The 27,258-nt window shown below is 34.6% G+C and overlaps 1 protein-coding gene across 1 annotated transcript in view; it reads left to right on the top strand.

Moving 5' to 3' along the window:
- The window catches only part of Cep152 (centrosomal protein 152), a 76,940-nt gene extending 51,307 nt beyond the window's left edge, over positions 1-25,633 (top strand). The window contains exons 18-28 of the mRNA XM_076848553.2: positions 396-527; positions 1,733-2,014; positions 4,249-4,380; positions 8,317-8,967; positions 11,828-11,963; positions 15,296-15,463; positions 18,544-18,640; positions 19,404-19,507; positions 21,313-21,469; positions 21,701-21,804; positions 24,348-25,633. Coding sequence (XP_076704668.2) covers positions 396-527; positions 1,733-2,014; positions 4,249-4,380; positions 8,317-8,967; positions 11,828-11,963; positions 15,296-15,463; positions 18,544-18,640; positions 19,404-19,507; positions 21,313-21,469; positions 21,701-21,804; positions 24,348-25,387 — 3,003 coding nt within the window. The 3' untranslated portion in view covers positions 25,388-25,633. The remainder of the gene's footprint in view (positions 1-395; positions 528-1,732; positions 2,015-4,248; positions 4,381-8,316; positions 8,968-11,827; positions 11,964-15,295; positions 15,464-18,543; positions 18,641-19,403; positions 19,508-21,312; positions 21,470-21,700; positions 21,805-24,347) is intronic.
- The last annotated feature ends 1,625 nt before the right edge of the window (positions 25,634-27,258 follow it).

Raw genomic sequence — 27,258 nt, 5'->3', positions numbered from 1 at the left:
CATAGGTTAAGCAGAAGCTCAGTTATGTCCTGAAGCATTTATTAGCACACAGACTTTTCTTCATGTGTTAGCTTTTCTTATTCAAAAAAAGTGGGCAAAAAACCTTACATAGAACTCTCTGGGTTGTGTAGAAATCAGTTCCGGCTATGAATTTGTAGACAAGACAAGATGACCATCATTCCCATTCATAATGCCATTGCTATAACATGTTAAGGTTTATTCATACAATTTCAGGCCAAACTAAGCCAGTCCTTTACAGAGGTTAGAGAGTTGTTTTTGTTTGCTTATTTTGGTTTTGTTTTTGCTATCTAAGCAAAGTACAACAAGTTTTATTTTTTTAACTTGGAGAGACCATAAATATTATTCAGAGATATTTACTTGAATTTTGTTTAAAGAGACAGCTATTGGAGGAAAGAGAAGAACTTGTAAGCAAACTGCAGTTGGAACTTGAAGAAAAGTACCAAGAAACTCTTATCATGGAAAAAACCAAGTGGCTGAAAGAGCAAGAAACTGGTAGTAAACAGCAGGTTGAAAGTGAAATGATGTTAGCCAAAGCACACTGGGATAAGGAACAGAAAGAGGTGTGGGTTAAAATTTCTTTCTGGTCACTATGTTTTAAAAATGTGTTAATTATAGAAGACAATTATAAATAGACATAATTTTTAATTGGCAAGTGTATATATAATTCTCTGTTTTACCTTTCAGAGTTGAGCTCTTAGCAGCTTACCACAACAGTTTTACCTCTTAAAATTAACCTCTCTTGACCCTTCAGCCAAATTCAGGATATAATGGGTTTACTGGGCACTTCTTTGATTCCTAAAAATTGAAACCATGATCTAATTTCATACTGTGAAGTGATTCTGATAACTCTAGATAAATATATATATCTTTGTGTATGTGTGTGTATATGTGTGTGTGTGTGTGTGTGTGTGTGTGTGTGTGTGTATGATTAACAAATAATCCTTAAAATAGATTAGAAGAAGGAAGTAGTGGACAGGCTCAGAAGTACAAAATTTATTATCTCTATTGTGTAAAGTACAAATGAGCTTAGGAAATGCTAATAGTTTCCTAGAAAGTTAAGGACCAAATTGTTATCTTAAGAACTTACCTAGAAATGAAAAAAAATTTTTTTTCAGGTTTATTTAAACTTAGATTCTCCTATTCATAAAATTCTTTTTAATTTCTACTAATCTGGTAGTCAGGTAAGCAGTTTGAGAACTTTGGATACCCAGGAGGTGGGAACTGAAAAAAGAAAAAACAAATCTTGCAACTTCACAGTTGGCCTAAGACGGATTGTGTTTAGATCCATCCCACTACGTTGTCGAAAGTAGAAAAATCAAGACATTATTCTAATAATGTCTTCCTCTTGAATGCAGTCTACATTTATAGCAAAAGTTTTTCTTTTGTTTGTTTTTGTTTTTATTGTGCCACATGATAGTGACAATATCAAAGCTTCCAGAAAGTTGCATATTGAACGCCAGTTAGTCTGACCTCACACAGCATAATTAAATCTTCCCTGTGATTTTTCTCACATAGTTAAGGTCAAAGAATAACTTTCAAGTTTTACTTGAGAGTATATTTTTATTGACTGAATTTCTAAACCTCAGATAATTACTATAACAATGTCAAGATGGTTTTCAAATACAGGTGAGGTTGCTTTTTTTATATAGTTATTCTAGTTTTCATTTATTTGAGCATTTTTCTTCTTATATGATATTTCTTCTGAAAACAGATGAAACAAAAACTCATACAACAGCTGGAAAAGGAGTGGCAGTCTAAGCTGGATCAAACTGTAAAAGCTCTGAGAAAGAAAACCACAGATTGTGGAAGCCAAACTGACCAAGCAGCCACCCTGGATGTCATTTCCAAGGCAGACATGGAGGTCATGGTAGAAAAGCAGAAGCAAAAGCTCCAGCGAGATTTAGAACAAGAGAAGGAAACAGCTATCAAGGAGGCTTTGAAGAAACTCCAAATTGAATTGGAGGTCAAATACTGTGAAAATATTGCCCAACAGGTAATAGGCATGATTATTATAGAAATTATCAGTGCTCCCTACTACTGCAACTTTTGAATTTGTTTATAGATTTTAAAATTTTGTGCATTTCTAGACTAGAAAACCCATTATGTTTTTCCTAAAGTGTTCTTCATTATATTTCTGTCATAAAACTCTTACCCCTCAATTTTTCTGTATCTTCTTTCAGTTTACAAAATGTTTGTTCCTCTAAGATCTGAGATTTCACTTGAGGTTAAAGATGGTGGTTTTCCATCTGAATGAAGCACAACTTAATTGTGAATTTTCACATCTAATTTCATAGAAAATTTCCCACCAAAATAGTTATAGATATAAGTATACTTGAATAAGATATTTAATAATATTAATGTTGAGACTCAATGTGACTTGGGTCTGCAGGCATGCCCCATAAATGGAATTTTGTCTGTAATTCTCATCAGTTGCCAAAAAGTGGTGCCATTGTCCTTCCTTTGAAGCACTCAGAAACTAAAGTATCATACTGAGAAAAATATAGTCTGTGTTAACAGAGTTACCTGTTATATGTATCTTAACTATTACAGTGCTTCTTGAGTTTTAAAAAATGGAGGGGTCTAAAGAGCTTTTGTTTGTGTGGATTATAGATATAACCTATGTGACAAAATAAATTTGAGAAAATTTTTTAAAAACAAGAAATACCCCAAACACAATCTCTATTCGTTGTCAGAGCATTTTTGCCATTAATATAACATGTAGTTCCTGGAACACTATGCTCTTTGTGCATGAGAGATGGCACTGGAAAAGGCAGATTGTGTTTAATATAATTTTGAAAATCATTTTGGCTTCACAGACCACCTGACAGGGTGTCTGGCCTTCAAGAGGTTCCTGGACCTTGATATATCTTTGATGTATTTATTTCCTGAAAGACATATTACTTATTGTAAACTTCCAAAAAATATAATACCTGAACTAAGGTTTTAAAAAATATATTCAGGTTTTAGCTGGGTGCGGTGGCACATGCCTGTAATCCCAGTGGCTGGGGAGGCTGAGAAAGGAGGATCGAGAGTTCAAAGCCAGCCTTAGCAATTTTGTGAGGTGCTAAGCAACTCAGTAAGACCCTGTCTCTATAAATAAAATACAACATAGGTGTTGGGGATGTGGTTCAGTGGCCATGTGCCACTGAGTTCAATCCCCAATAACCACACCCCCCCAAAAAATATATAAATACACACACTCCCATACTCAGTAGTTAAAATTTTGCTTGAATGTATTGTTTTACATGAGCTTACAGGGCATTCATAAGATCTGGAAACATAGACAAATATATGTAATGGTATCAAGGATATTTTCAATTAATTAGATAGTTTTTGAAGTGGTCAGTATGTTAAGAAAATGTTCCATAGACATAGAAATGTATTTAAAGACAGTCTTATGAAGACAAGCAAGAAAAGCATTAGCATATTGTAGTATTAAGGAAATAGTTCCTAATAACTTTTAAAGGAATATAAATTTTTATAGAAACTTTATCTTTTCTCCATATTCTCAATTCCTGGGAGTTTACCTGTAGTTGTATTTAGTATGTTAGTAAGAAATATGGCCTAGTATATCAACTCTGTTTTTCTATTTATAAATATATGTGCCTACATTTTAAAAGAAAGGAATAAATACAAATTATTTAATTAATGATCTTGTAACTGGTGGCAGATTTATGACCAGATCACCTTATAATTCATTGTCTTAAAATTTTCTACAAAATGAGGTATTGCCCTTATTCTTTCATACAAACTCATTCTTGACAGCAGGAAATTTTTCAGGTGTAAGGTTCTCAAACATAGTGATACATATATGTGTGTGCACGTGCATGCATGTTTGAGGTGGGAGGAGCATGTGGGTACAGGGACGAGATAGCAGCTGGCACTGAGCAGCCCTTTGGCATACCTCTTTTTCCCTCAAGAAAAACAGAAGTTTGTAGGAAATAACAATTGATACCTCATAAAGTTTTATAAGATAGTATTATTCATCAAACATTTCATAGATTCCCACTTTCTGTTGTGGCATTTGCATGGGACAGCATGGGAAGTTTAGAAAAAATATATCTGAATCTACTATTTAGGATAAGGTAGAGTACTTAAAGTCAGTGTACCTGTGCTATAGTGAAACACAATGTCAAACGCACATGAAATTATAGTTGTTATTTGAAAGTGAGCTCTTTCTGAAATTTTATACCCTGCTTTGCCTCTTTGTCTTGTAATGCCCTACAGGTAGAAACAGCTGTGCAAAATGCTCGCCTTCGATGGCTAGAAGAACTGCCTGAGCTTGCAGAATACAAAGCGCGAATGAGAGTAGAGCAGAAGAAGTGGGAGGAACAACAAGAGATCTCTGTGGCCAGAAGGGTAAGCACTCTCCTGGAGAGGAACTTCGGGAAGACCTCTCCCTGGCTTCCTCTTTTGCCTCTGTCCTGGGAATTTGTTCCTACTCATGACAGTGCATGTTAAGCATTAACTAAGGGCTTAGCATGTGGTGTCTGTTATCATAATCAAGTTGGGTAGGGAAAGAAAATGTATTTTAGCATCTAAAAACTCTCATAGAAAGATAACCTTGACTTAGAAATTAATTCCCATTCTGTCTTGCATTATCTTTAGACATGATTGAGAACAGGTGGTTATCTGTTTACTATTAACTGTACAGTATACTCTTGTGTGTGAAGGTTTTCTGTGCCATGTCAGTCATCATACAACATAATCTCTTTGGTAAGGGGCCAATTTTCCAGAGATGTCATGTTCCTTGAAAGGAAAACCCAGATATTATTACCATGTGATCCATGTGTACTCTTCAACTTAACTTACTATTCTAAACCAATTCTACTCAAAATGCCAACAAACCAAAAATAATTCTGAAATTTGACACAACAATTGTAAAATGTATTTAGAAAAACAAAAGGCCTAGAAAAGTTTTTAGTGTCCTGGAAAAGGAGTCCCAGTCCAGCTTTCACATATAATAGACTATATTAGAAAGAAACAACTTGGATAGTTGAGTCACAGAAATAGAATTGTTTTAAATTCAGTACAATATAGAATTCAGTGATAGGCCTAACTATGAATTAAAGCATAATAAATTGTTTCAAAATAAGAGGATGAGGAATTATTTCATAATAAGTCATCTTATGATAGCCAGATAATTGTGGAAAAATGTTTATATGCTTCACAATAAATGCTAAGTTGATGGAATTAAACACTTTTAAGTGAAAGTATAGAAAAATTAAAATAAAATTAAATATTTCAGATCTGTATCCCAATAACAACCCAATTTTGAGGCAAGTGGACCTGACAGTAAAGATAAAGTAATAGGTTTAAAATATGTACAAATGTTTAAAACATTTTTGTTTTTGCAATAAATAGCAATGTCAAATAAAGATGAGAATAAAAATAAGGAAAATAAATAAACCACGCCTGAGAAATATTAATCTAATATATAACAAAGAGTTCATATAAATTCATAAGAAAAACTAGAGTTCAATGATAAATACATCAACGACACGAGCCGGCAATCTCCATAAGTCCAAGCAGCAAAAAATCAGTGGAAGAACATCCATACCTGTCAGTATGAAGGAAATAAAAACCAAAATAAATTTAAGGTGCCATTTTATGCCATATGTATAAATCCTCTCTTCAGAATTACACAACATGCAGAATATAATATTCTGAATTATATGATACACAGAATTTAATAGATTGCAGTTTCAAGCATGTGCAGTCTTCTGATGGCCATTTTGGAGAATAATGTGGAATATAGCTATAGCAGAAGTTGTAAATGATTCATATCCTGTACTCCTTATTGTACACCACACATTACTTGAGGAAATATTTCAACATAGATTAAAATCATTATGTAGTAGTACATAGGTATTTGTTATATCATTATCTGTACTTTCTCATGTGTCTGAAACATTTCAAAAGAAAATTTAAGAAGGAGAGAGAAAGGGGGAAAGAATATAATAGTGAGGATATTTGTCTCAGAGCTCAGAAGTCAGGTAGAATATAGAAATTAAAATAGGCCAAAAGATCTTTCCTTAAGAGAACAGAAGGCCTGAATGTATTTGAGTGCAGAAATGTAGAAGTGACAGTGTGTTGCTTCTGAAACTTCAACAAATGTGAGACTCATCTGCAGGGTCTATTAAGGTACAGATTCCTGGGCTTTCTTTCCAGCTAGAGATAATGAATTGATAGGTCTGGACTGAGTCCTGAGAATTTGCATCTCTTACAGGCTCTTGGGTGTTGTGATACTGCTAGTCTGTGGACCACACTTGGTTGTAACACTCTTCTAGATAACTGTATTAGCCACAAAACATAATGTTAACTTGTTGTACATCCTTTTTCCAACCAAAGGAGCTAGAGAAAGGGCTCAGTTCTTAGCACTGACCAGAGAATTCTTTTAAAATTGGAGTTATCATGAATCCAGATCTGCGGCAATGTAAAAATCAGTTTCTAGAGTTCACAAGTGGTCAGGGTAGTTCAGTGGTTCCCAAACTTTGCTGCACATTAAAATCACTTGAGGATCTTAAAAAAATCCTGTTGCCTGACTTCCATTCTCATACTGTTTTGATTGCTATTGTGTATAGCCTAGGCATCAAGATTTTGTAAAGCTCTTTAGGTGATTCTGGTTGATTTGGGTTGACTAATGTTATCAAATTATCCTTATAGAACTTCACCTGAGAAGGTATGCATTTTTGGTAAAGTTTGGCAGGTCATCTAAATTCCATTGGACTATATCTATTCAAGTCACCTGGTAATGATTCTCAATCATCCATTGCAATGTGATCCTTTTTTTCCCCCCTAAAAAAACTACTTAAATGGGTTTCAAGTGACTACTGAATTATTCTTGTGGTGGAGAGGAATTTTATGATAACTTCCTTTGAAAGCTTACCTTAGACAGTGAGTTTAGTGAGTGAGTAGTCATGCTGTCATTCCAAGTACATGTAAGAAGCATTGCCTATAGTAATCACCACTGGGTCAGCCTTTGAGGTACTCAGTTCTTTCTCTTTTGACACTGTTATGTCCTGACTTCTTTGAATACGGAGAGGGAGAATTCGAAGTTAAAGGAACTCAAGGTTATTCTCCAACTGCTCATTTTTTTGTGAAAATAGTAAGTTGCCAAAGAGATTAAATTAAGTGGCTTTTCCACGGCCATACATCCAAAAGTAATTCAAGCTATGTAACATTTGAGTCTTCGTTATCTACAGGCTCTGGGTTGAGTGCTTTAAATGGATTATCTCCTTATATCATTTAATCCCAAGCAGTGCTATCAAATTGGCATTGTAATCATCCCTGCTTTACAGGCAATGATACTGAGGCTCAGAGAAGTTGAGTAGTGGGCCTGTGGTCATAGTGACCCATGAATGCCAACAGTTGTCTACAAGTCTGCCCCTTCAAGCCCTCTTGCTAGGCCTTTTCTGCAGTCAGTGCAGAACTGGAGCTGGAGCCCAGGGTTTTGATTTCCTTGTTACTTTTTGGTTATGGCCTGCTGTTTTATCTGCTTATTCCTTTATATTGTTATAAAAGAAAAGGAGATTAATGAAAAATGACTTCCTGTTTGATATTGTCATTTAATGAACTGTTTTAACCACTAAAATTGCATGACTTGCCTATTAACAAATAATTATGCAGGTGTGTGTTACATTCCTAATAGTAAGGTTTCCTTATGGGATTGCTTTTGCTTTAGAAAAAAGATACTTAATTTGTAGGGGGCTTAGATAAAAGTTGAGACTGTATCAGTATTAAAAATATCAGGGTTTATTTTTTTATTTTTATTTTTATTTTTTTAGAGAGAGAGAGAATTTTTTTTTTTTTTTGATGGACACAACACAATGCCTTTTTTTTTTTTTTTTTTTAATGTGGTGCTGAGAATCGAACCCAGGTCCCGCCCGTGCTAGTAGAGCGCTCAACCACTGAGCCACAATCCCAGCCCTCAGGGTTTGATTACAATTTGGACCACCAAAAAATATATATATAGATTAATGTGAAATATTTTTCTGACATTAATTTCAGTTAATTATATAAATATAAATATATAGAATGAATATATAAATTTATATTCCAGTTTCAGCTTTTAGTTCTTCATTCGGAAATTGATATTTTTAGATAACATAAGCCATAAACTAGCTAGTGATCTAAAATGAAGGAAAAGAGCCTCAAGATTTCATCCAAATTTGCTTTTTTTCTTTAATTTTAATTTTAAATCTCTTGAGAGGTTAACCTAAATTGTTGCTTAGTTTAATTTTGTTATTAACGAGGAGACTCATAAATACTTTTTAAACATGTTATATTCTTCAGCTGGCATTGGCTGTGTCTGAAGCTAAAGAGAAGTGGAAAAGTGAGATTGAAAATATGAAGAAAAATATAACACTGGGCAAGAACTTGGAAGAGAAGATTCATTCTCTCCAGAAGGAGCTGGAGTTAAAGAACGAGGAAGTCCCTGTGGTTGTCAGGGCAGAATTGGCTAAGGCCTGGAGCGAATGGAACAGAGAAAAGCAAGAAGAAATCCACAAAATTCAAGAACAAAATGAGCAAGATTACCGGCAGTTTTTAGATGATCATCGAAATAAAATTAATGAAGTGCTTGCAACAGCTAAAGAAGACTTTATGAAACAAAAAACTGAACTGCTTCTCCAAAAGGAGACAGAATTACAAGCTTGCCTGGAACAGAGCCGTAGAGAGTGGACAGTGCAGGAAGCCAGGCGGATCCAACTAGAAATCCATCAGTATGAGGAAGACGTCCTAACTGTGGTCGAACTTCTCTTAATGGAAACCCAAAAGGAATATATCAGTGGTTCAGAGAACAAGCAGCTTTTGGAAATCTTGTCAACTTGTTCTTCAAAGTGGGTGTCTGTGCAATATTTTGAGAAACTAAAAGCCTGCATACAGAAAGTACTTCAAGATACAGTCTCCATGCTTAAAGAAAATACCAACCCAGAAGGGGAAAAGGTATGTTCCTCAGAGTAAAAAGAGCTGTTGGATGTCAAGGATGACTGTAGAAGTTGCATATGCTTTTTTTTTTTTTTTCCTTTCTTTTTAGGAGATGTGAGACTTGTATTTATATCAGTGGTTTAAAACACCTTTTGTAGAAAATTCAAAGGATCTATATTTTGTTGCCAAAGAACCTTTACTGCTTCATAGTACCACAAAGTGAGGCAGAGTTTTTAGCCTCTATATGTCTTTTTCCTAAGAAAGAAAATATGCTTTCATTTGAAAGGATGAGATTTCAGAAACTGAATAAGTCTTGTTCTTATTTTTCATTTTCTGGGTCTAACACTTTAAGAAATATGTATCATATCAAGCTGTAGTTTCTTAAAAGCTTCTGAAGAGCTTGGAAGCCTGTTTCTTGCCCTCAATGAATTTATATCTTATTTAGGCTAAAACTACCAATCAGATACAAAAAGTATTGGAACACAAACAAGCAAATAAGAGGTATGACTTACATACCCAAAACCCTAAAATCCAGTTTTATTGATTCACCTGGTATGTGCATATAGAATGAATTAATTGTATTCTTTTAGTTGAATAAGTATTCTCTGAGAATGACTTTAAGTTTGTGTGAAAGAGCTGATAAAAATCAAAGTCTTGCTTCCTTATAATTAAAGAAATTAGATATGCATGAAAGATCCAGAATAATGTTCTAAGTTTCAGCATGTGGAAAAGATGTCAATATTATCAGGTTGTTTGAGAGAAGAGTTCAGACATATGAGTTGAGATCCATCAGGATATCATGACTGAAGATTTTTCAAGGTCATAATTGAGAATTTTATATTAATATCTATAGGAAAGAGTTATAAGCTAGGAAAAAAAAATCTAAGTTCCAGTAATTTGGTGATAGTCAGTTTATTGCTTTGGGCAAATATATACCATAGTTTTTCAATCTGAGAAAAACAAATGAATCCCTGGCTTAGTTCCTTAAGTTTGGGTGCAAGATATGCATGACATATCTGGGCCTTCCTATACCCAGCATGTGAAAAAGTACATAACTTTAGAAACAGAAGGGACCTAGAAGATCAGTCCACTTTGTCCCAGTTCACCCCAGTTGCTGTTTTTCTCCTTGATTTCACAGAGATGTCATTCTTGAGTAGTTGCCTTCAATATAACAATTGGATAAGTTTGCTTCCCATGAGCACTACTTAATCCTTTATTGAGAATCTTTGGAGAAAATAGATAATCAAAAATAAGAACATTATCTATAGCAGGTTTTAGGATGAGAAGTGATGGGAAAATCGTGTCAATGTTTTCAAGTTTGTTTTCCTGAAAAGACAATCTCTGCCTTAAAACATGAAGAAACTACACCACCTTTCCCATTTATATTTTTATTTTGTTGGCATTGTAGTTGTAATGAATTTGACCCCTGCTTCAGTAAGAATATTCTGTGTTTTCCAAATGGTGTGGAATACACACGTGCACACACACGTACACACGTAAACACACGCATACCCAATCAACCTGAGGTATTTTTATAGGGCTTATAATTATATACACAGTTTAAGGTCATCTGTGTGACTTAATGTGGCTCACAGTTCTGTGGAGAGAGGATCAAATAATTTGGCTAAGAATTTAGCTTTTGTTTGGTGGGTCTGGTTCCATTCCTGAGGAAAAGCTGACGTTGAAGTGCCCAGTCTGGCATTTGTCATAGAAGTAATACTTGACCTTCTACCATTTTTAAGCTAGCTCAGCTCAGGATGTTGAGGTAAATCAATGGTTATAAATTTGCAATACAGGTGCCATCAATATGAATAACTATATTTTGTTAAATCTGTACTTAGAATTGTTCATGGAAATTAAAAGTGGAAAACTGTGTATTTAAAGAAGTCTTCATTAAAACAGCAGAAGTGATCAAAAGTTTCCTAGAATGGAGAGGATGCAGTGACTGGAAAATGTCGTTTCTAAGAAAATGGATGCCTTATCAAAATACATTAGTGGAACAGCTCACAGTGGATAAAAGAAAAATATCAACTGGGGAAAAATTTTCCAGGAACCTTAAGGATGTATATTCTGGTTTTTTTCTTTCGAAGTCAAGTTAAAATTAAGCCCAAAAAGGTTATTGCTTTCCTACCCTTTTTGGTCATCTTGGCTTTTCTTCTCCAATTTTAAGTGGAAACTAGAGATATTAATAGCCTTTGGTTCAGCTTTTATTTCTCTGTTGGGCCTCAGTCTCGTAGCCTCTTGATTGTGAGCCTCTAATTCCCGCCTGCTGCTTCTGTGGGACACCATACATGGGCTTCCTGACATTTAGTGATTGGGTTTCTCAGAATTAAAATCAAGGCTTCTAGAATCAAGCAGAGTATGTGTTTTAAGTTTCTATCTTTAACTGGAATTTGATTGGCATTTCTTATCTAATGAGAGCATACATTAAAGTACTTAGGAACATGTAAGTACTAAGTAAGTTTAAAATTAAGTTTATTGTTATTTTCAGTTTGAAGGAGGCAAAAGGTTGATATTGTAGTTGCTAATGAATTTGATCTCTGCTTCAATGAAAATGTTCTGTATTTTCAAGAATAATTCTGACTTCATATTGTTTGTCCTGTGGTTTGATAACATAAATTATTCAAAGTCTCTTAAATTCATATATAAATAAATGCACAAGGTGAACTTCCTGTCTCTGTCATAGCAGGCCTCTCAGTCCTCTGTTGGACTAGCCTACTAGGAGGCTCCTAGTGTCATGTAGCACTGTGAGAAAAACATTAGTGATAGAGCACAATTGTTTTCAGGCAATGTTTTTATTTTTATTATTAGCACTTTATATAGAAATTTGTATCAATTTTTTGTGGAGGATATTCATTATGAAGATACTTTTTTTCAGAGAAATATGGTCAAGATCTCTATGAATCCTGCCCGCGGGGGCAGTGGGAGAGGAGATCCTGGAGTCCCAGCAGCCCTTCCTGCACCCACTTCCAGACACCAAGCACAGCCTTTGCCCTTGCAAGAAGCAGAAGCTGGTAATTGGATTTTGTTTCCATGAGTCTTTATAATATGTGTGATCACTATTCCAGAGGGGCATCTCGAGGATAAAAGGAAATCAAAGAAGTGAACAGTTTTCTGAGTGAATAAGTATATAAATTACTCTGACTTGATTTCTATTTTCTCCTTAGATTTTATTTTGTATTTAGAGGACAGAGTTGAATTAGATCTTGTTCTTAGATCTTGTTATTCTGTCTTTTTATAGATTTTACTCCATTTATGTGATTCTATTGTAATTATAAGGAAAATAATGAGAGTTTTAATAGAGCAGTCATGTTTTTATTCCCTGCCTATTGAGAAATTAAGGGTTTCATATAAGATATGGAGACTTTAAGGGTTTCATATAAGATATGCCAGATAATGGAGACTTTTTTCATTCAAATTACTGAAGTTTATTTCAACTATTTGTTAATGGAAGAAATACTTGTGAAATACATTAGATATTTTCTAACTTATTTGTATGCTTTTTTAGGACAGGGATAGTATTTTTAATCTCTTCCTTTCCAACCATGGTGAAGTGAAGAATGTAGAGATTATATTCCTTGAACATTTGATGACTTAATAGTTTAACTTTTATTTGGTGGCTTCAACTTGTCATTATGGGAAAGATTATACTGTACCACAGCACTTTATATTCAGAGCTTACTGAGGAACATCGGGTTTATATTGCCTATTTACTGAAATTTTTGAGCTAGGAATTGGCAAATCCTTCATAACCTTTCATCCTTTTTAGCATATTGATCGATTGCAGCCTGCTCCTGCCCTCCCCACAAACATACCTGCCTTTCTTCTTCCTATTTTTTGTTTCCATGTAACCTGGAAAAGAACTAGCAATTTGCAGGACAAATCACACATACTAAGTTATTTACCTTAGTTTCCACATTTGTAACTCAGTAGGCATATTTACCATAATTGTAGATTAATCTCTGCCTGTCCTAAGAGTTCAATTGACAGTTTTCTCATTGTTCACAGACCCTTTTCCTGTGCTTCTGGGTTCTTATTTCCAGTTAGGTTGATAGTAATGCTACCTTAATTTGTGTTTTGCTTCTTACTTTTCATGTTGTATCATATTTGGAAATAGCCTGAAGGTTATATATTACTGTGAAATCAGTAGAAACAATTTTTTTTTTTTTAGAGAGAGAGAATTTTTTAATATTTATTTTTTAGTTTTCAGCGGACACAACACAAACCCGGGCCGCACGCATGCCAGGCGAGCGCGCTACTGCTTGAGCCTCATCCCCAGCCCAAGTAGAAACAAATTTTAAATGATATTTGGCTTTGGGAAGTTCTCTTCATATGTGTGTGTGTGTGTGTATGTACATACACTGATATACCTGCATATATATGTGTGTGTGTGTGTGTGTGTAAATATATATATGCATGTATATCAGTGTATGGTACCATTGTGATGCTTCATTGATCCTTTGATGCTCATGAACATAATTGGTTCCATTTAAGTGAAACTAAATAGTGAGGAGAGAGCAAACAATAATTTTGTTGGACCAGTGACTTTGTATTAACATTTTAGATACTGGTCTCTTAATCTGTGCTAATTTGTGTTTCTACTTTATTGCTTCTTATTCATGGTTATAATCTACCTTCTGTATCATTTTCATATTATTTTAATTTTCTGAATTCTACACATTACTTATGACAATAGCTATTATTATTGTATACCTGCTATATGCCTGTATGCCAACAATTTATACATTTATGTCTCCCAGTAATTTTTAATCATTTTTTAAAATATGGAGACAATTTCAAACTTTTTAAAAAGTAGCAAAAATAAAAGCAGTTGTTTACAACACTTGTGTATCTTTTAACTAGAGAGAAATGTGTTGACAATGTTTTACCCTTTTTATGCTTTTTGGTGTGTATGTATATGTGAATTTCATTTTTTCCTGAACCATTTGAGGGTAAGATGTATGCATTGTGACCTTCATGTTTAAATATCTCAGCCTGAATTTTTCAAGAATAAAGTATTTCCTTGCATAACCTAACAGTTAATTTAACATTAGAAAAAAGTATCAGTCTGTTGCTTGTATTGTAATTTTGTGAGTTGACGTGATAATGTCTTGTATAATATTATCCCTTCCCCTACAGGAATCTAAGGCCAGATATTATTACATTTAGTAGTCATGGGTTTTAGCCTCTAATGTAGAATATTTCTCCAGCCTTTCTTTGTCTTTCTTAGCATTCTTGAGAGAAGTATCCTCTATTCCCATGACCCGTGTTTATCAGAACTTCTCTTGTTTTGGGTTTATCTGGTGTTTCTTCATGATTAGATTCGTATCATGCTTTCTGGGCTGGAAAGCTGTACGGGTGATATGTCTTCACATTTGGAGGCACATTTGTCTTATTGGTGAGGTTTGTTTGATCACCTGGTTAAAGGTTGTCCAGTTTCTTCATTATATACTTATTGGGGTTTCCCCTCCTTGCAACTAGTAAAAATCTGTGAGGAGACACTTTTAAGACCATGCAAATATCCTCATAAAACTTCCTCTTAGATTTGGCAATTATTGATGATTCTTACCAGATCCATTCTTTCCCATGCTGGTTAAAAAATAATAATTTTCCAATTCCAGGCTTCTTCCATTTTTACCAGTTGGCAATCATCGTGTTATAGTTAAGAATCCTCCTGTTTCATTTGCCTATTATCCATCTATCTACATATGTATCAACCTACCCATCCATCTACTCAGAGGATTATTGATCTGATTCACAAATTCCTGTTTTTTCCCATGCTTTACAATTCGTTAGTATATTTAATTTAGTGCTCAAGTTGTCCCAGATTCAGCTAGTGAAGCACTTTCAAACTGGCTCCTGTATCCTTGCAACATGTCTACATTTTTTTTTTTTTTAGTACAATCTTACTTTCTTCATGGCAAGATATTTCAATTTCATTCAGTATATACCCTCTCCCAGTACTGAAGTCAGCAATTTCTTGAAGATCCCTGGTTCCTTTTAGTGTTGTGGTATTCAAGACCATGATCTGAGCCTTAGGTTTCATAGAAGTTTTTAAAGTAGATGGTATTACAATTTTACATAAGAAAAAACTAAGCCTCAGAGAACTTAAGTAATATGCTCTCCGAGTCATACAGCTAGTAAGTAGTGGAACAGGACTTAAATCCAGTTTCTCTTTCTTAAGCATCATGCTCTTTCATTATACTATAGCCTTTCACCAGGAGTCATGTCATCTGGTTTACTTTCTGTGTGGGTGTGTGTGTGTATGTGTGTGTGTGCACGCGCACGTGTGTGTAGAGTCCTTAGTTAACTTACATAAAAGTTTTCTGTCATTTAATTTTTGCAGATAAGAAAAAGACACTTGAAATTAAAGATTTATGCTGTGGACACTGCTTCCAAGAACTTGAAAAGGCAAAGCAGGAAGGTCAAGATCTGAAAAGAAAACTGGAGAAATGCTGTAGGCATCTTCAGCATTTAGAAAGAAAGCACAAAGCTGTAGTGGAAAAAATTGGAGGTTAGCACCCAAAGTTGCACTGCCACCAGTATAAAAACTCTTTGATCCTTGTCGAAATGTTCAAATGTTACGCTTTTATGAATGTGTGTGCTGGTTCTCTTTGGGGATTAATATAAACCAATTTGGACCTCATTTTTACTAATCAAATTATTAATAAACTTGAAGGAGGAAAATTTCAGCTTTGATTAAAAGCTTCCTATTCCTTTCTTCCTTTCTTGACTGAACAGACATTGAGAGCTCAATGTGTGTCAAGCAGTATTCTAGGCACTGGAAGCCTTCACTAAGCCTTAGAAAATGGAGGTGTTTGCCACTGAGAGCAGTGTTCTAGGAGTGGGGAAGGCATAGCACAGGTCTAGGGTCTGCTAGCCTCCATCCATCCCATGCATCACAGTGCTATCAGGATATGAAGGGGATATCTTTGGCCATTTCTCACTGCCCTTCTGAAAAAAAAAGGAAGCTGTTGGGCCTAAACCCCTGCACCCTCTTATTCACCTATAACCCGTGCTCTGAACTCTGCATTTGAAATGTTTCAGATTTCTGAACTGATTGTATTTTCTCTTGCTAGATCTTGCATATGATGTTGTCTCTGTCTTATACTTACCATACTATTTCTCTTTTGGTCTGCCTCATGCTTTAGAATTCAATTCATAGATGCCTCATTTGCAAAGCCCTCCTTGATTTTTCCATCGGGTTAAGTCAGCCACTCTTGGGCGGCCCTGTAACACTTGGCTCTTCCTCCACTGTTTCCATTACCATTCTGTATTTTAATCATTTGGTTACTATCTATAATCATTCGGTTACCTAGTCAGACTCCTCCCTGAGGGTAAGGGCTATGTCTCTTGTCTTATTCATCCTTGTGGACATGATGTACGCCATCTACCATACAACAAATGTTTGAATGAATCAAAAACCTAATACCAGGGTCTCAGATAATCGTGTTGTCCAAAAAGACTCGGCAGATTAGCTCATTTCTTTTCTCTCTTTTGTCTGGACAATGGAAATCACCTATAACTATCTTCTTCTAGTTTTTGCACCAATCCATTCCCGTAGGGCAGCAATAGCACCTTTTACAAAAGGAATTGGTTCATGACACTCTTTTATTAAGAGCTCTTCAGTGGCTTATTCAGGCCCTTAGTTTGAAATACAAGCACTTAATTTAGCCTGGTTTAAAAAGGTCTTCATGATTTAGCCCTGCCAGTCCTCAGCCTTGTCTTCACGCTCCTCTTATTCTCAGGCACAGTATGGATTTCAGTGTCTCATTTCTGAGCCTCTTGTCTTCTTCCTCTATCCAAACTTCCTGGTATCATTGCCTGGCTAACTCCCACCCATTTTTCTCCTTATACATTACTTCTTCATGGCGGTTTTCCCGACTGCCACATACCTGGTTAGGTCCTCCTACTACATACTCTTTGAAGCTCCTGTGCTTTTTATAACATTCAGCCTCTTTGTAATTATTTATTGTCTGTACTCCTTGGAGGTTTAGACTTTTGAGCAACAAGAGTCAAGTCCTGGAAGTACTATGCCAAGTTACTATCTATAATCATTCGGTTACCTAGTCAGACTCTTCCCTGAGGGTAAGGGATATGTCTCTTGTCTTATTCATCCTTGTGGACATGATGTACGCCATCTACCAGCACTTGGCATAGTACTTCCAGCAGTGTAGCACATACTTGGGTAAATATTGCTGACTAATGAAGCCACCTGCCACCACCTACTGCTAACCAAGTCTGTTAGAGATAGCTAGTAAGTACTATAAGGCTGGAAAGGGTCTTACAAATTTTGAGATAAAAAGCTTTCTTTAACAGCTACACTTTCCTTTTGATTAACTTTACTCCTTAATAGAGACCAGTAAAGTAAATGAGATATATTTGTCCAGCTCAACTGTAAGATATAGATAAAATATAGCTATTGCAAAATTTAATGAAAATCAAAATATTTTGACATAATAGAATGATCACTGAATATGATTATTATTTACAAGTGATATTTAACACTGTAGATTATGGTCATAGTTGTTTTGCATAGCGATTTTTAAAGCTGCTGTCCTATCTTCCACAATTCCTAGACTTAGAAATGATCCAAGAAAGTTGCTACTTTCTTTAAAACAGTGGACTGATAAAAAGGTCAGGGCCAGAATTTTAAGTCATTTAATAGTTTTATTTGAATTTTTTTCCTCAACATATATCTATTAGTTGATAATATCTTTGCTATTGTGCCTCCTTCTTTTTTGTTTCTTAATTCTTTTTTTCATTTTCTTGGTAGCATTTGTTAAAAAGTGGTTTAAAAATATATGTTACATCAACCACCAGGGGTTATAGGATAATTGCATTCCCTAGCTCATGAGGTGTGTTGAGGGGCTGGCATAGCAGGAAATGTGAAGTACCATGTTCACATTTTACTGAACCTTGGTATTGCCAGGCCTTGTTTAAGGCATTGGGTTTTTTTTTTATTTCTGTCATAATCTGTAAGGCATGTAAAACTGTCTTCATTTTACATGTGAAAAAAACAGACAGATTAAGAAATATGTCTAGATTTATCCAGTAGGTAATAAACTGAGGTAGTGTCAAAAGTTTGTCTCTCTGACTCTAAAATTAATGCTTTTTTTTCTTTTATACTATATGGACTCCAGTTTTCTCATATTCTTTTTAAAAGTCAAAAAATAAAAATCTTACATTATTTCTGAAAATGGACAGCTACTTAAGATTAATTTTCTCTATATTTTGTATCGAGGTGCTTTTTCAATGATCATCTATAGGAGCGTGGACTATATACTAGATTTAAGGAAACATGTAATTAGTAAACCTAATAGGTATCTACAGATCTTCAGTCTGGCTGGAAAACAAAACTTATGCATGTGTTTTATACACCCCAGGACAGTATGTAGCTCAAAGAAAGATGAAGATGGGTTATAGACATTAAGTAAAGAGAAAATGTAACAAGGAATTGTTCAGACTAGGCTTATAAGGGAATGAAAGACCCAGGAGAGCAATTGGAAATGATGCAAAATAGAGACTTTTGTGTTGGGAACGTGTGGAAAGGAAGACTGGAAAAGACCTAACCTAATATAAATTTTTTTATAGAAGAAAATAATAAAGTTGTTGAAGAATTGATAGAAGAAAACAATGACATGAAGAATAAATTGGAAGAACTGCAAACACTTTGTAGAACACCACCAAGGTATACTTTTACTATTTTAAAAGACCGTTTTATTTCTAAGTCTAATTTTTAGAAATATCACTGATATTGTTTTATTCCTATCAATAAGTATAAAAAAAGGGGAAAATTTCCCAAACCCTAACCCCAGAAGATACCCTCTGTTAACCCTGTTTTATATCATTTCAGCTTCTTTTACACACACCCCATGCACAATGTGCTTCTTAAAAATTAGAGTGATTGTAACCCTTTGTTAACTTAGTCTTATGAGAAAAACATTCCTCCAAGTTATTAGATATGTTCCTACAATGTGCTTTTTAATAGCTTTCATATATTTTCATCATGTGGATTTACCATTATTTATTTAAGCAACCATAACATAAGTTGTCTCCGTTTTACTCTTGCTTTAGTGGATTTTTTTTTTTTTTTTTTTTTTTGGTATTGGGCATTGAACTCAGGGGCACTTAACCACATCCCCAACATCCCCAACATCCCCAGCCCTATTTTTTTTTTTTTTTTTTTTTTAATTTAAAGACAGGGTCTCACTAAGTTGCTTAGGGCCTCACTAAGTTACTGAGTCTGGCGTTGAACTCACAATCCTCCTGCCTCAACCTCTGGAACTACTGAGATTCTAGGCATTGTACCACCATGTTTCAAGTGTATGAAATTCTCAGTTTATTTTATTAGACTATATTTTTATTTAGAACATATTAATACATATATGTATATTTTAAAAGTCAATTTTTTCATTATAATCTCTGCTTTTGCCATCTTGGATTGTCTTTAGGTCACTGTCAGAAGGGGCCATTGAAAATGCATGCCTGCCAAGCAATAGGCAGGCCTTGGAAGAACTTCGGGGGCAGTATATTAAAGCTGTAAAAAAGATTAAGCGTAAGTCCCTAAAGAGATTCCCAAGAGTTTTAGGATGGTTTGAACATTTTTTATTGCTATGAAATGTAAACTCAGAATATATGCGCATTAGTACTTTGAGGGTATTTTTCAAACTAGCTTTTTCTTCAATCTTAGAAAAGATCATCGATACCATTTCAAAATTATGTAGTAGTGGATCATTTTGCCCAAATATCTTTTGGAAATGACATGAAAGTAGAGTTATTTTTATATTGTCGATTATCCTGGATTTTTTAAAATTGTTGCTGTCTAGACATTAGTACTAAACTAAAAATATAATACCTTACCACATGAAATTTAGTAATTATTACATATTAGCAATTATTGCTTCCTACCATAAACTTTTAGGGACTATGGAAATGAATCCAGTTAGCAGCTGTTCTGTTTTTTTCTCATTATCATATCTAACACTTGTAAACTTGGATCTCAAGAATTTCTCAGAACCAGGTAGTGACAGCCACTCTGAAGAGCATTCCCCTGGTATGTTTTCACAGTATAAAATACTTCCTGCTTTTTAATTACAAAATTGCAGAGAATGGATGTATGTTTCAATATAATAGCCAGTGTTTTTATAGGAAAATGTATATTTGCCTCCTAAAATTGCATTTTTTTAACAAAATAGAGAAGGAAAAGGCTCAATTTCTAAATATAGTAGTTACAGAGCAGAATCATGTATACAGTTCTGATAAGCTCAATCAGTATCAGTAAAGGGTATTTGTTTCTCACTTTTTACTAGTGTTAACCAAAGATGTATTATAATTTAATGGAAGTGAAATTTTAAGCTTTTTTTGTTCATCCTAATAAGATAATTTGTATGTGTGTATTATGTCATAGTTACATTTTAGAAAGGATGATTGGAAGTTTTATGTTGGCATGTACTTCATTTTAATTTTTCCTATTTCAAATAATGAAAAGTAGATGTGGCATTATTACATAGGATTAATTTCAGATGCTAATGGACATTAATAGGGCAATTCTTACATAAATTGGTATCCCTAATATAATAAAGATGGTGAAATTCTAGATGTAAGATGTAGTTCTGAATTTATTTTTGTAAAAAGTTAAAGATGAAAAGAAAATTTTAAAACTGTAGATTAATTATGTTATGCAAACTTTAGAAGATAACTGTCTCATGACTCTCTACAGTAGCATTTTGTATAAATCTTTCTTAGATTGTAATGTATTTAGTTAGATGCTCAATAAATGCTGCTGAAAGTAAATGAAACATAGATTTTCTTAGCCCAAGAGAAGAATATGAGTCTTCACAGCTCACACTGTGTTCTTTTCTTTTGTTTTTCAGTTTTTCTCTTCCTTTCTGTTCACCTTTTCCATTTTTTTTCTTCTAAATGCTTAAGTTTCTCCGCCTCCTATTTTATTTTTTTTGCCCAAGTATTTAGAATATGATAGAATACTCTGTATTTCCTTAGCATATATAGCTATCCTCATTCCAAAAGAACCAACTGATTCTCTTGAATCTACCAAAATGGTGATCTGAAACACCTCATTTTAGAATTACAGAAAGTATAAATTTATTTGGCTTATCAGCAACTACATTATGACAAACTAGAGAGTCAGGATTTTAGGTGGGGCTCAGTTGACCAATCCAGCTGCCCCTGTGGCTTCCTTGGGGGTCACTGAGTGGTCTTTGGCTGGATTCAGGGCAGGTCTGGCATAATGTTTAAACCATAGCTCCAGTCACCTTATCTCCCAGAAGAATAGTCTGACGTCTGCCTCCCATGTTTCTGAAAAAGTTCTTATACCTCCTGTGGGTGTTCCCTCCCCTATAGGTGACATGCTTCGTTACATTCAGGAAAGTAAGGAAAGAGCAGCAGAAATGGTAAAGGCAGAGGTGTTGCGAGAACGTCAGGAAACTGCCCGGAAGATGCGCAAATATTACTTAATTTGCCTCCAACAGATTTTGCAGGATAATGGTAAAGAAGAAGGGTAAGTTCAGTACAAACAGTGTGTCCTAAGAGCACCAGGACAGCATGTTGTTATTTTCTAAACATTTTCCTTAACCACAAAATTAGCTTTTTTAATATGATCAGCTGTCAGGGATTAAGAGAGGCTTATGGCTGTGCTACCCTAAGTGTTGGCAGAGTTAATAGGAAAACAAATCCTGGGGCTCAGGAAACTCACAACTATTTTAATTTTGTATTTTGGAATTCCCCACAGGGCTGAGAAAAAGATTATGAATGCTGCTAGCAAGCTTGCTACAATGGCAAAATTGCTAGAAACTCCTACTTCTAATAGATCCCAGTGCAAAACTGCACAGGCAGGTATGTCTAAAGGAGTCACTTGAGTGGTTTTTCTCTCTCTTCTTTTTGGATTTTGAATATTCTCGTTATGGAAAAGAGCAAAGTGTAAGGAATAGTTTATAAAGTTGTAGGGGAATTACTTAAACTAGAAATTTACCAAGAAAGAGCATAGAATTTCTGGTTCGAGTAGATAGACTAAGTGTGCCTACCAGCTCGCTGTTTTTGTAGCTTCCCATCATTGCTTTCATCCCTAAAAATGATAGAAAAGGTTTTAAACAACAAATAAAGAATAAGAAAAATATGAAATTACATCTGGGTTCCAAAAGGTATTAATGGGTAAATCAGAAGCTATAAGAAATCCCAAAAGAAGCCAGACGCAGTGGTACATGCCTGTAATCACAGCGGCTCGGGAGGATCATGAGTTCAAAGCCAGCCTAGCAACTCAGGAAGGGCCCTAGCAACTCAGCAAGGACCCTAGCAACTCAGCAAGGGCCCAAACAACTCAGTGAGACCCCATCTCTAAATAAAATATTTTAAAGTGCTGGGGATGTGGCTTAGTGGTTAAGCGTTCCTCGGTTCAATCCCCAGTATTTAAAAAAAAAAAAAAAAAGAAAGCCTGAAAGAAAGAAGACTGTATACAATTGAAAATGGAAAACTGTAATTCAAAACTTCCAGAAGATGACAGCCTTGAGTCGGAGTAATATCAAAATTGTACCACATTTGAAAGTGATACGGGATGTCTGTGGGGTAATTTGTTGGGTGTTATAGAGCAGTGGCAACCAGGTGAAGTCACTCTGTTTCTTCATTCCCTTCCCACTCTTGATTGGGCTGGGCAATAGCAACAGGAAGAAAAAGTCTGGGAGCAGGGAAGTGTTCCAGGTAGCTGGCCACATGTGAAGGAAGAATTAGGAGCCCAGAACTATTAGATCTTTCTGTCCTGCTGTTCATTCTCCCTTCCACTCCCCAGTTCCTTTAAGCAGGCAGCATAAACAGATAACAGTATTCAGGACATCTAAAAGATTACCTATAACCAAGACTCACCATGCATTTACAGAAAGTTATCACTGTGAAAAAAGACACCAAACTAACATCAAAACAAAACCATTAGAACTTATAATTAAAGCAATTGAATTAATAGAATAAATAACAGAACCTAAGAATGTTAGAAATTATAGTATTCTTGGAGTGATATAAGAGAACATGGTAGAGGAAACTAAAATATGCTAAAACTTTCATTATGTTCAAGGAGAAGATGTGGATATTGATAGCTTTATAATTACAAGAAAAATATAGGTTTAGGAATATGTACTAAAACTTAAGGGTAACCAATAAGAAATAGAATATATAACTTTCTAACTAGTAGAAAAAAGAAAACCTAAGAAGAAAAATTTCTAACAAAATCAAAAATAGAGAATGGTTAACAACAACAACAAAAATGTAGAAGATAAAGTTGAAATATCAACAATCACACTAAATATGAATAGGTTAGACTCATTTATTAAAAGGTCATAACTTTCAAATGCAGTTTTCTAAATTATGGACATTTGGTATTTTAACAAGAAGAACATCTAAAATTCAAATACCAGGGTAGAGAGTGATATACTTAGCAAATGTGATACTAATATTGATGAATTATAAAAGTAACTATAATATTAGGTAAATGAGAGCATTTAAAGGGACATAGATGACATATAGTTCTTAATAATAATGGAATGGTCTCCCAAGAAACTATAAATTGTTTCTTTTTGTGTATAAATAGTTTTAGAGTGTAAAAAGCAAGAGCTGATAGAAATACCTGGAAAAAAAATGGTAAATTCCCAATCAAACTGGGACATGTGTAGCATTATATGTGGGGAAATGGAGTATTTGAACCTCTGGAAAACTTAGAGATTGTTCAGGAATACATGAGACAACCCTCATGTAGGAGCACAAAGATTATTTGTGTAAATTTTGGAATGGTGATAAGAACTTTAGGAATAGTCAGTGGCATATGATAAAGAAAGACATTTTCTAGAGCGGGGGCAATGTACAGGTAATATCCCTGGTAGAACGTCCCCTTTTTCATGGACTCTAGACCAAGATATACCATTCTGAGACATGATGCTTCTAATTCTATACTGTGTGGCTGTTTTGCCTCTGATCTGATTTAGTATCCTAGCCAATTAAATCAGAAACTGTATTTAGGTTAGGTTGTGTGTAGGAGGTGGGTATAGGTGCTAGGTGGGTGGGGTTCTTCCAACAGATTTTCTTTATCAGAAACTCCTTACTGACCCTCAGAATCAGCAAAATTGTGAATATTGCAGTTGGCTTTTGGAGAGCTATAATATCTCTTTCAGAAAATGATTGATCAGGTGGATAGCAATAATAATATATTAGACTTCAGCAACAAAATTAGACATATGTAAAGGAATATTTTTATGTGTCTAGCATTGATTTTTTTTTGAGAGTGATTAAAATACATTGGCATTCTTTGAGAATACATAAATACATAATTTATTCTTATCTTTAAATGTTAATTTTCTCCTAATTTATGTTCCTCTAATTTTGTGTTCTCTTGCACATAGTAACACTACCCATGACTTCAGAGATGCTGATTGGAGTTGAAAAATCGAAAAGAAATGATATGAATCAGAATATACAACATTTTGAAACCAAATCAAACTGTGTAAAAAGCATCCCCAGAAGTATGTGTGAACAAGTTCCTAAGAGGAGGGCTGCTTGTAATTTACAGAGGCGGTTAGAGGATTCAGAGCATGGAGACATACAGCATTTGGGTTTCAAGGGGTCACATTCAGACTTTCAGTTTGGGGATAGAAGTTGCAGACACCTAGACATTTTGCCAAAGAATGTTTCTACTGAATTTGTTCCATGTGAAGTTGAAGAAGGCTTTGATTTGCACAAGAAGCAAGACCTGCCCAGTGACACTGGCTCTCAGTCACTTCTGCATTCAGGTGTATACCCTTTTCTGGAAACCCTTGGAAATAAACCCTCACCTAGTTGTTCCCCTGGGCTTTCTGAATCAGGATCCACACATACAATCTTTCGAGGTCCTAAGGAGAGGCCTGGTTTAAAAGCATATATATGCAATTCATTCACAGAAAGTGAAAATGCTACATCTGAGAGCAGTCACGGTTTGGGTGTTCAGGAAACTCCAGTAAAGGACGGAGGAGACCTCAGTGACTCATTAGGCTGGCTTTCCAACAGTGCAACTTTACCCTGTAACAGTCGTGAAGTGTCATTTTTACATGATAGGACACAAAGAACTGTGGATATGCTAGGTGACTCTGCTAAGTTCAGACAGTTTTCAGCAACCAATTGTTTTTCAGATACAGAGAAAGATAATATGATTTGTCAACCGATGAAATGTCAGAGTGATCATGTTCCAGGCCTGTCAAAAGAAACCCTGTATCCCCATCAGGGGAAGACCAGTGTGACGCCCGGACACCCAGTGCATCATAAGGCTGATATATTCAAGTCAGATTCCAAAAAGCTGAGCAGTACAGTTCCATCTTCAGTATGTCGGCAGCCTGCAAGAAAATCAATTATTCCACTATCAGGCCAACAAGATAGTGGCTTTGATAGTCCATTTGTTAATCTAGACTAATTGTTGTGCTCTATTTAAGAAGAATCATTAATATATCAACAAGAGAAGACTTTGTACTGAAAAAAATTGTGGGCTCTAGCTATATTGAGATGTTTTAATAACATCTATTATATGAGTAAAGTATTCTCATAAAATTACTTGAGATATTTATGTTGCCTTAATCTTCTAAAGGCCAATGGTGTGTTTATAATCTGCTTCTGTGTGGTGCTTATATTTGGTTGCTAAACTATCTATTTTTATACTTATAAATTGGCTCACTCTGCAGTGTTAAATTATTTAAATAAAATTGCATATAATCTGTAGAATTGTCATGAATTATTTTGTAGTTCATATTAACATTAACATCATGCTTCAAGTTCACTCAGGAAGAAATATAAACTTGGATTATTTGTATATATGACCAGCCAAATGTAATTTTTGAAATTGTCCATGTTGTGAGGATGTAGACTTAATCTAGACGTACTTTTCCTAGAAATGTCTACTCAAAAATTTGATTCTTGCTTTCATTTAGAGAAAAGAGGTTTTTGCTTTAAAATACAGATCTGTGTCCTGGTTTCATTATTTAAAATATTAGTCTGTTTTTTTTCAGTTGATAATTTGCATTATTTTATATCACATCCAGAGATTTTGTCTCTTTTATCTGAAATATTACTTTTTGAAAATTTGAAATAATAAGCTTTGTTGTCTAGCAAAAAATGTGAAACCTATAGAAATTTTACATTGGTGCAGAATTGTCTGACTTATGAGTGCTGGGGTTGGAGGTTGTAATTCTGAATGGAGAACACATGCAGAAATGGATGTCCACCTAAATATCAGTTTTCTAGACATTTTACAGATTTGTACAGAGGAATATGAAAGTGTTAGATGTATTCTCTTATAGTCCTTTTAATTTCAGTAAAGTCAGTAATGATGTCCCTTCTTTTCACTCCTGATTTTGGTATTCTGTGTTATCTGTATTTTCAAGCCTCCACGCCCCCATAGAAGGACTTTGATTTTTTTTATTTTTTCTACTCCCTTTTTCATTGATTTTTTCCCTCTGATTTTTATTTCTTTTCATCTGCTTGCTTTAAGTTTAAATCATTCTTATTCATTTATAAAGTAGAAGTTTAGGTTATTGATGTGAACCAGTTTTTTTTCTAAGGTAAGTATTTAAATCCCTCAATTTCCATCAGCACTGTTTACTGTACTTCATGGATTTTGGTATGTTATATTTGTTTTCATTTAGTTCAATATATTTTCTAATTTGCCTTGTGATTTCTTTTTTGACCTATAAGTTGTTTGGAAATATGCCATTTTATTTCCAAGAATTGGGAGTTTTCCAAATTTCTTTCTGGTGTTTATTTTATATCTCTTTGTTGTTGGAGAATATGCTTTGAATGATTCCCGCCCTTTTAAATTTTTGTTATTTTGTGGTCTAGCACATGGTCAATCCTGGAATATGTTTCACAGGCACCTGAAAAGAATGTGTATTCTGTTTTTGTTGAATAGAATGTCCAAAGATGACAGGTCAATTTGATTGACATGTGGTTCCAGTCTGCTATAGCTGTGATTTTCTGCCTGTTTATTCAATTGGTTATTAAGAGTGGGGTGTTACAGTCTCTGGCTAGAATTGTTCAATTGCCTGTTTTTCCTTTAATTTCTGTTGGACTTTGTTTCGCGTATTTTGGAAGTTTGTTTTTAGGTGTACATGCCTTGATATTATTTATATCTTTCTGATGTTTTGGCTCTTTCTCATTATAAATTATCTTTTTTGTCTCTAATAAAATTTTTTATCTTAGTCCATTTTGTCTGTAATAACTGCAGCTATTCCATTTTTCTATGATCACTCTTTGCATGTGCATAATTTTTTATCTTTTTTATTCTATTTACAT

The sequence above is a fragment of the Callospermophilus lateralis genome, chromosome 3 (assembly GCF_048772815.1).
Source record: "Callospermophilus lateralis isolate mCalLat2 chromosome 3, mCalLat2.hap1, whole genome shotgun sequence".
NCBI classification, from domain to species: Eukaryota; Metazoa; Chordata; class Mammalia; order Rodentia; family Sciuridae; genus Callospermophilus; species Callospermophilus lateralis.
Note: the sequence above shows the minus strand (reverse complement) of the source record. Positions and strands in the feature narration are given on the sequence as shown.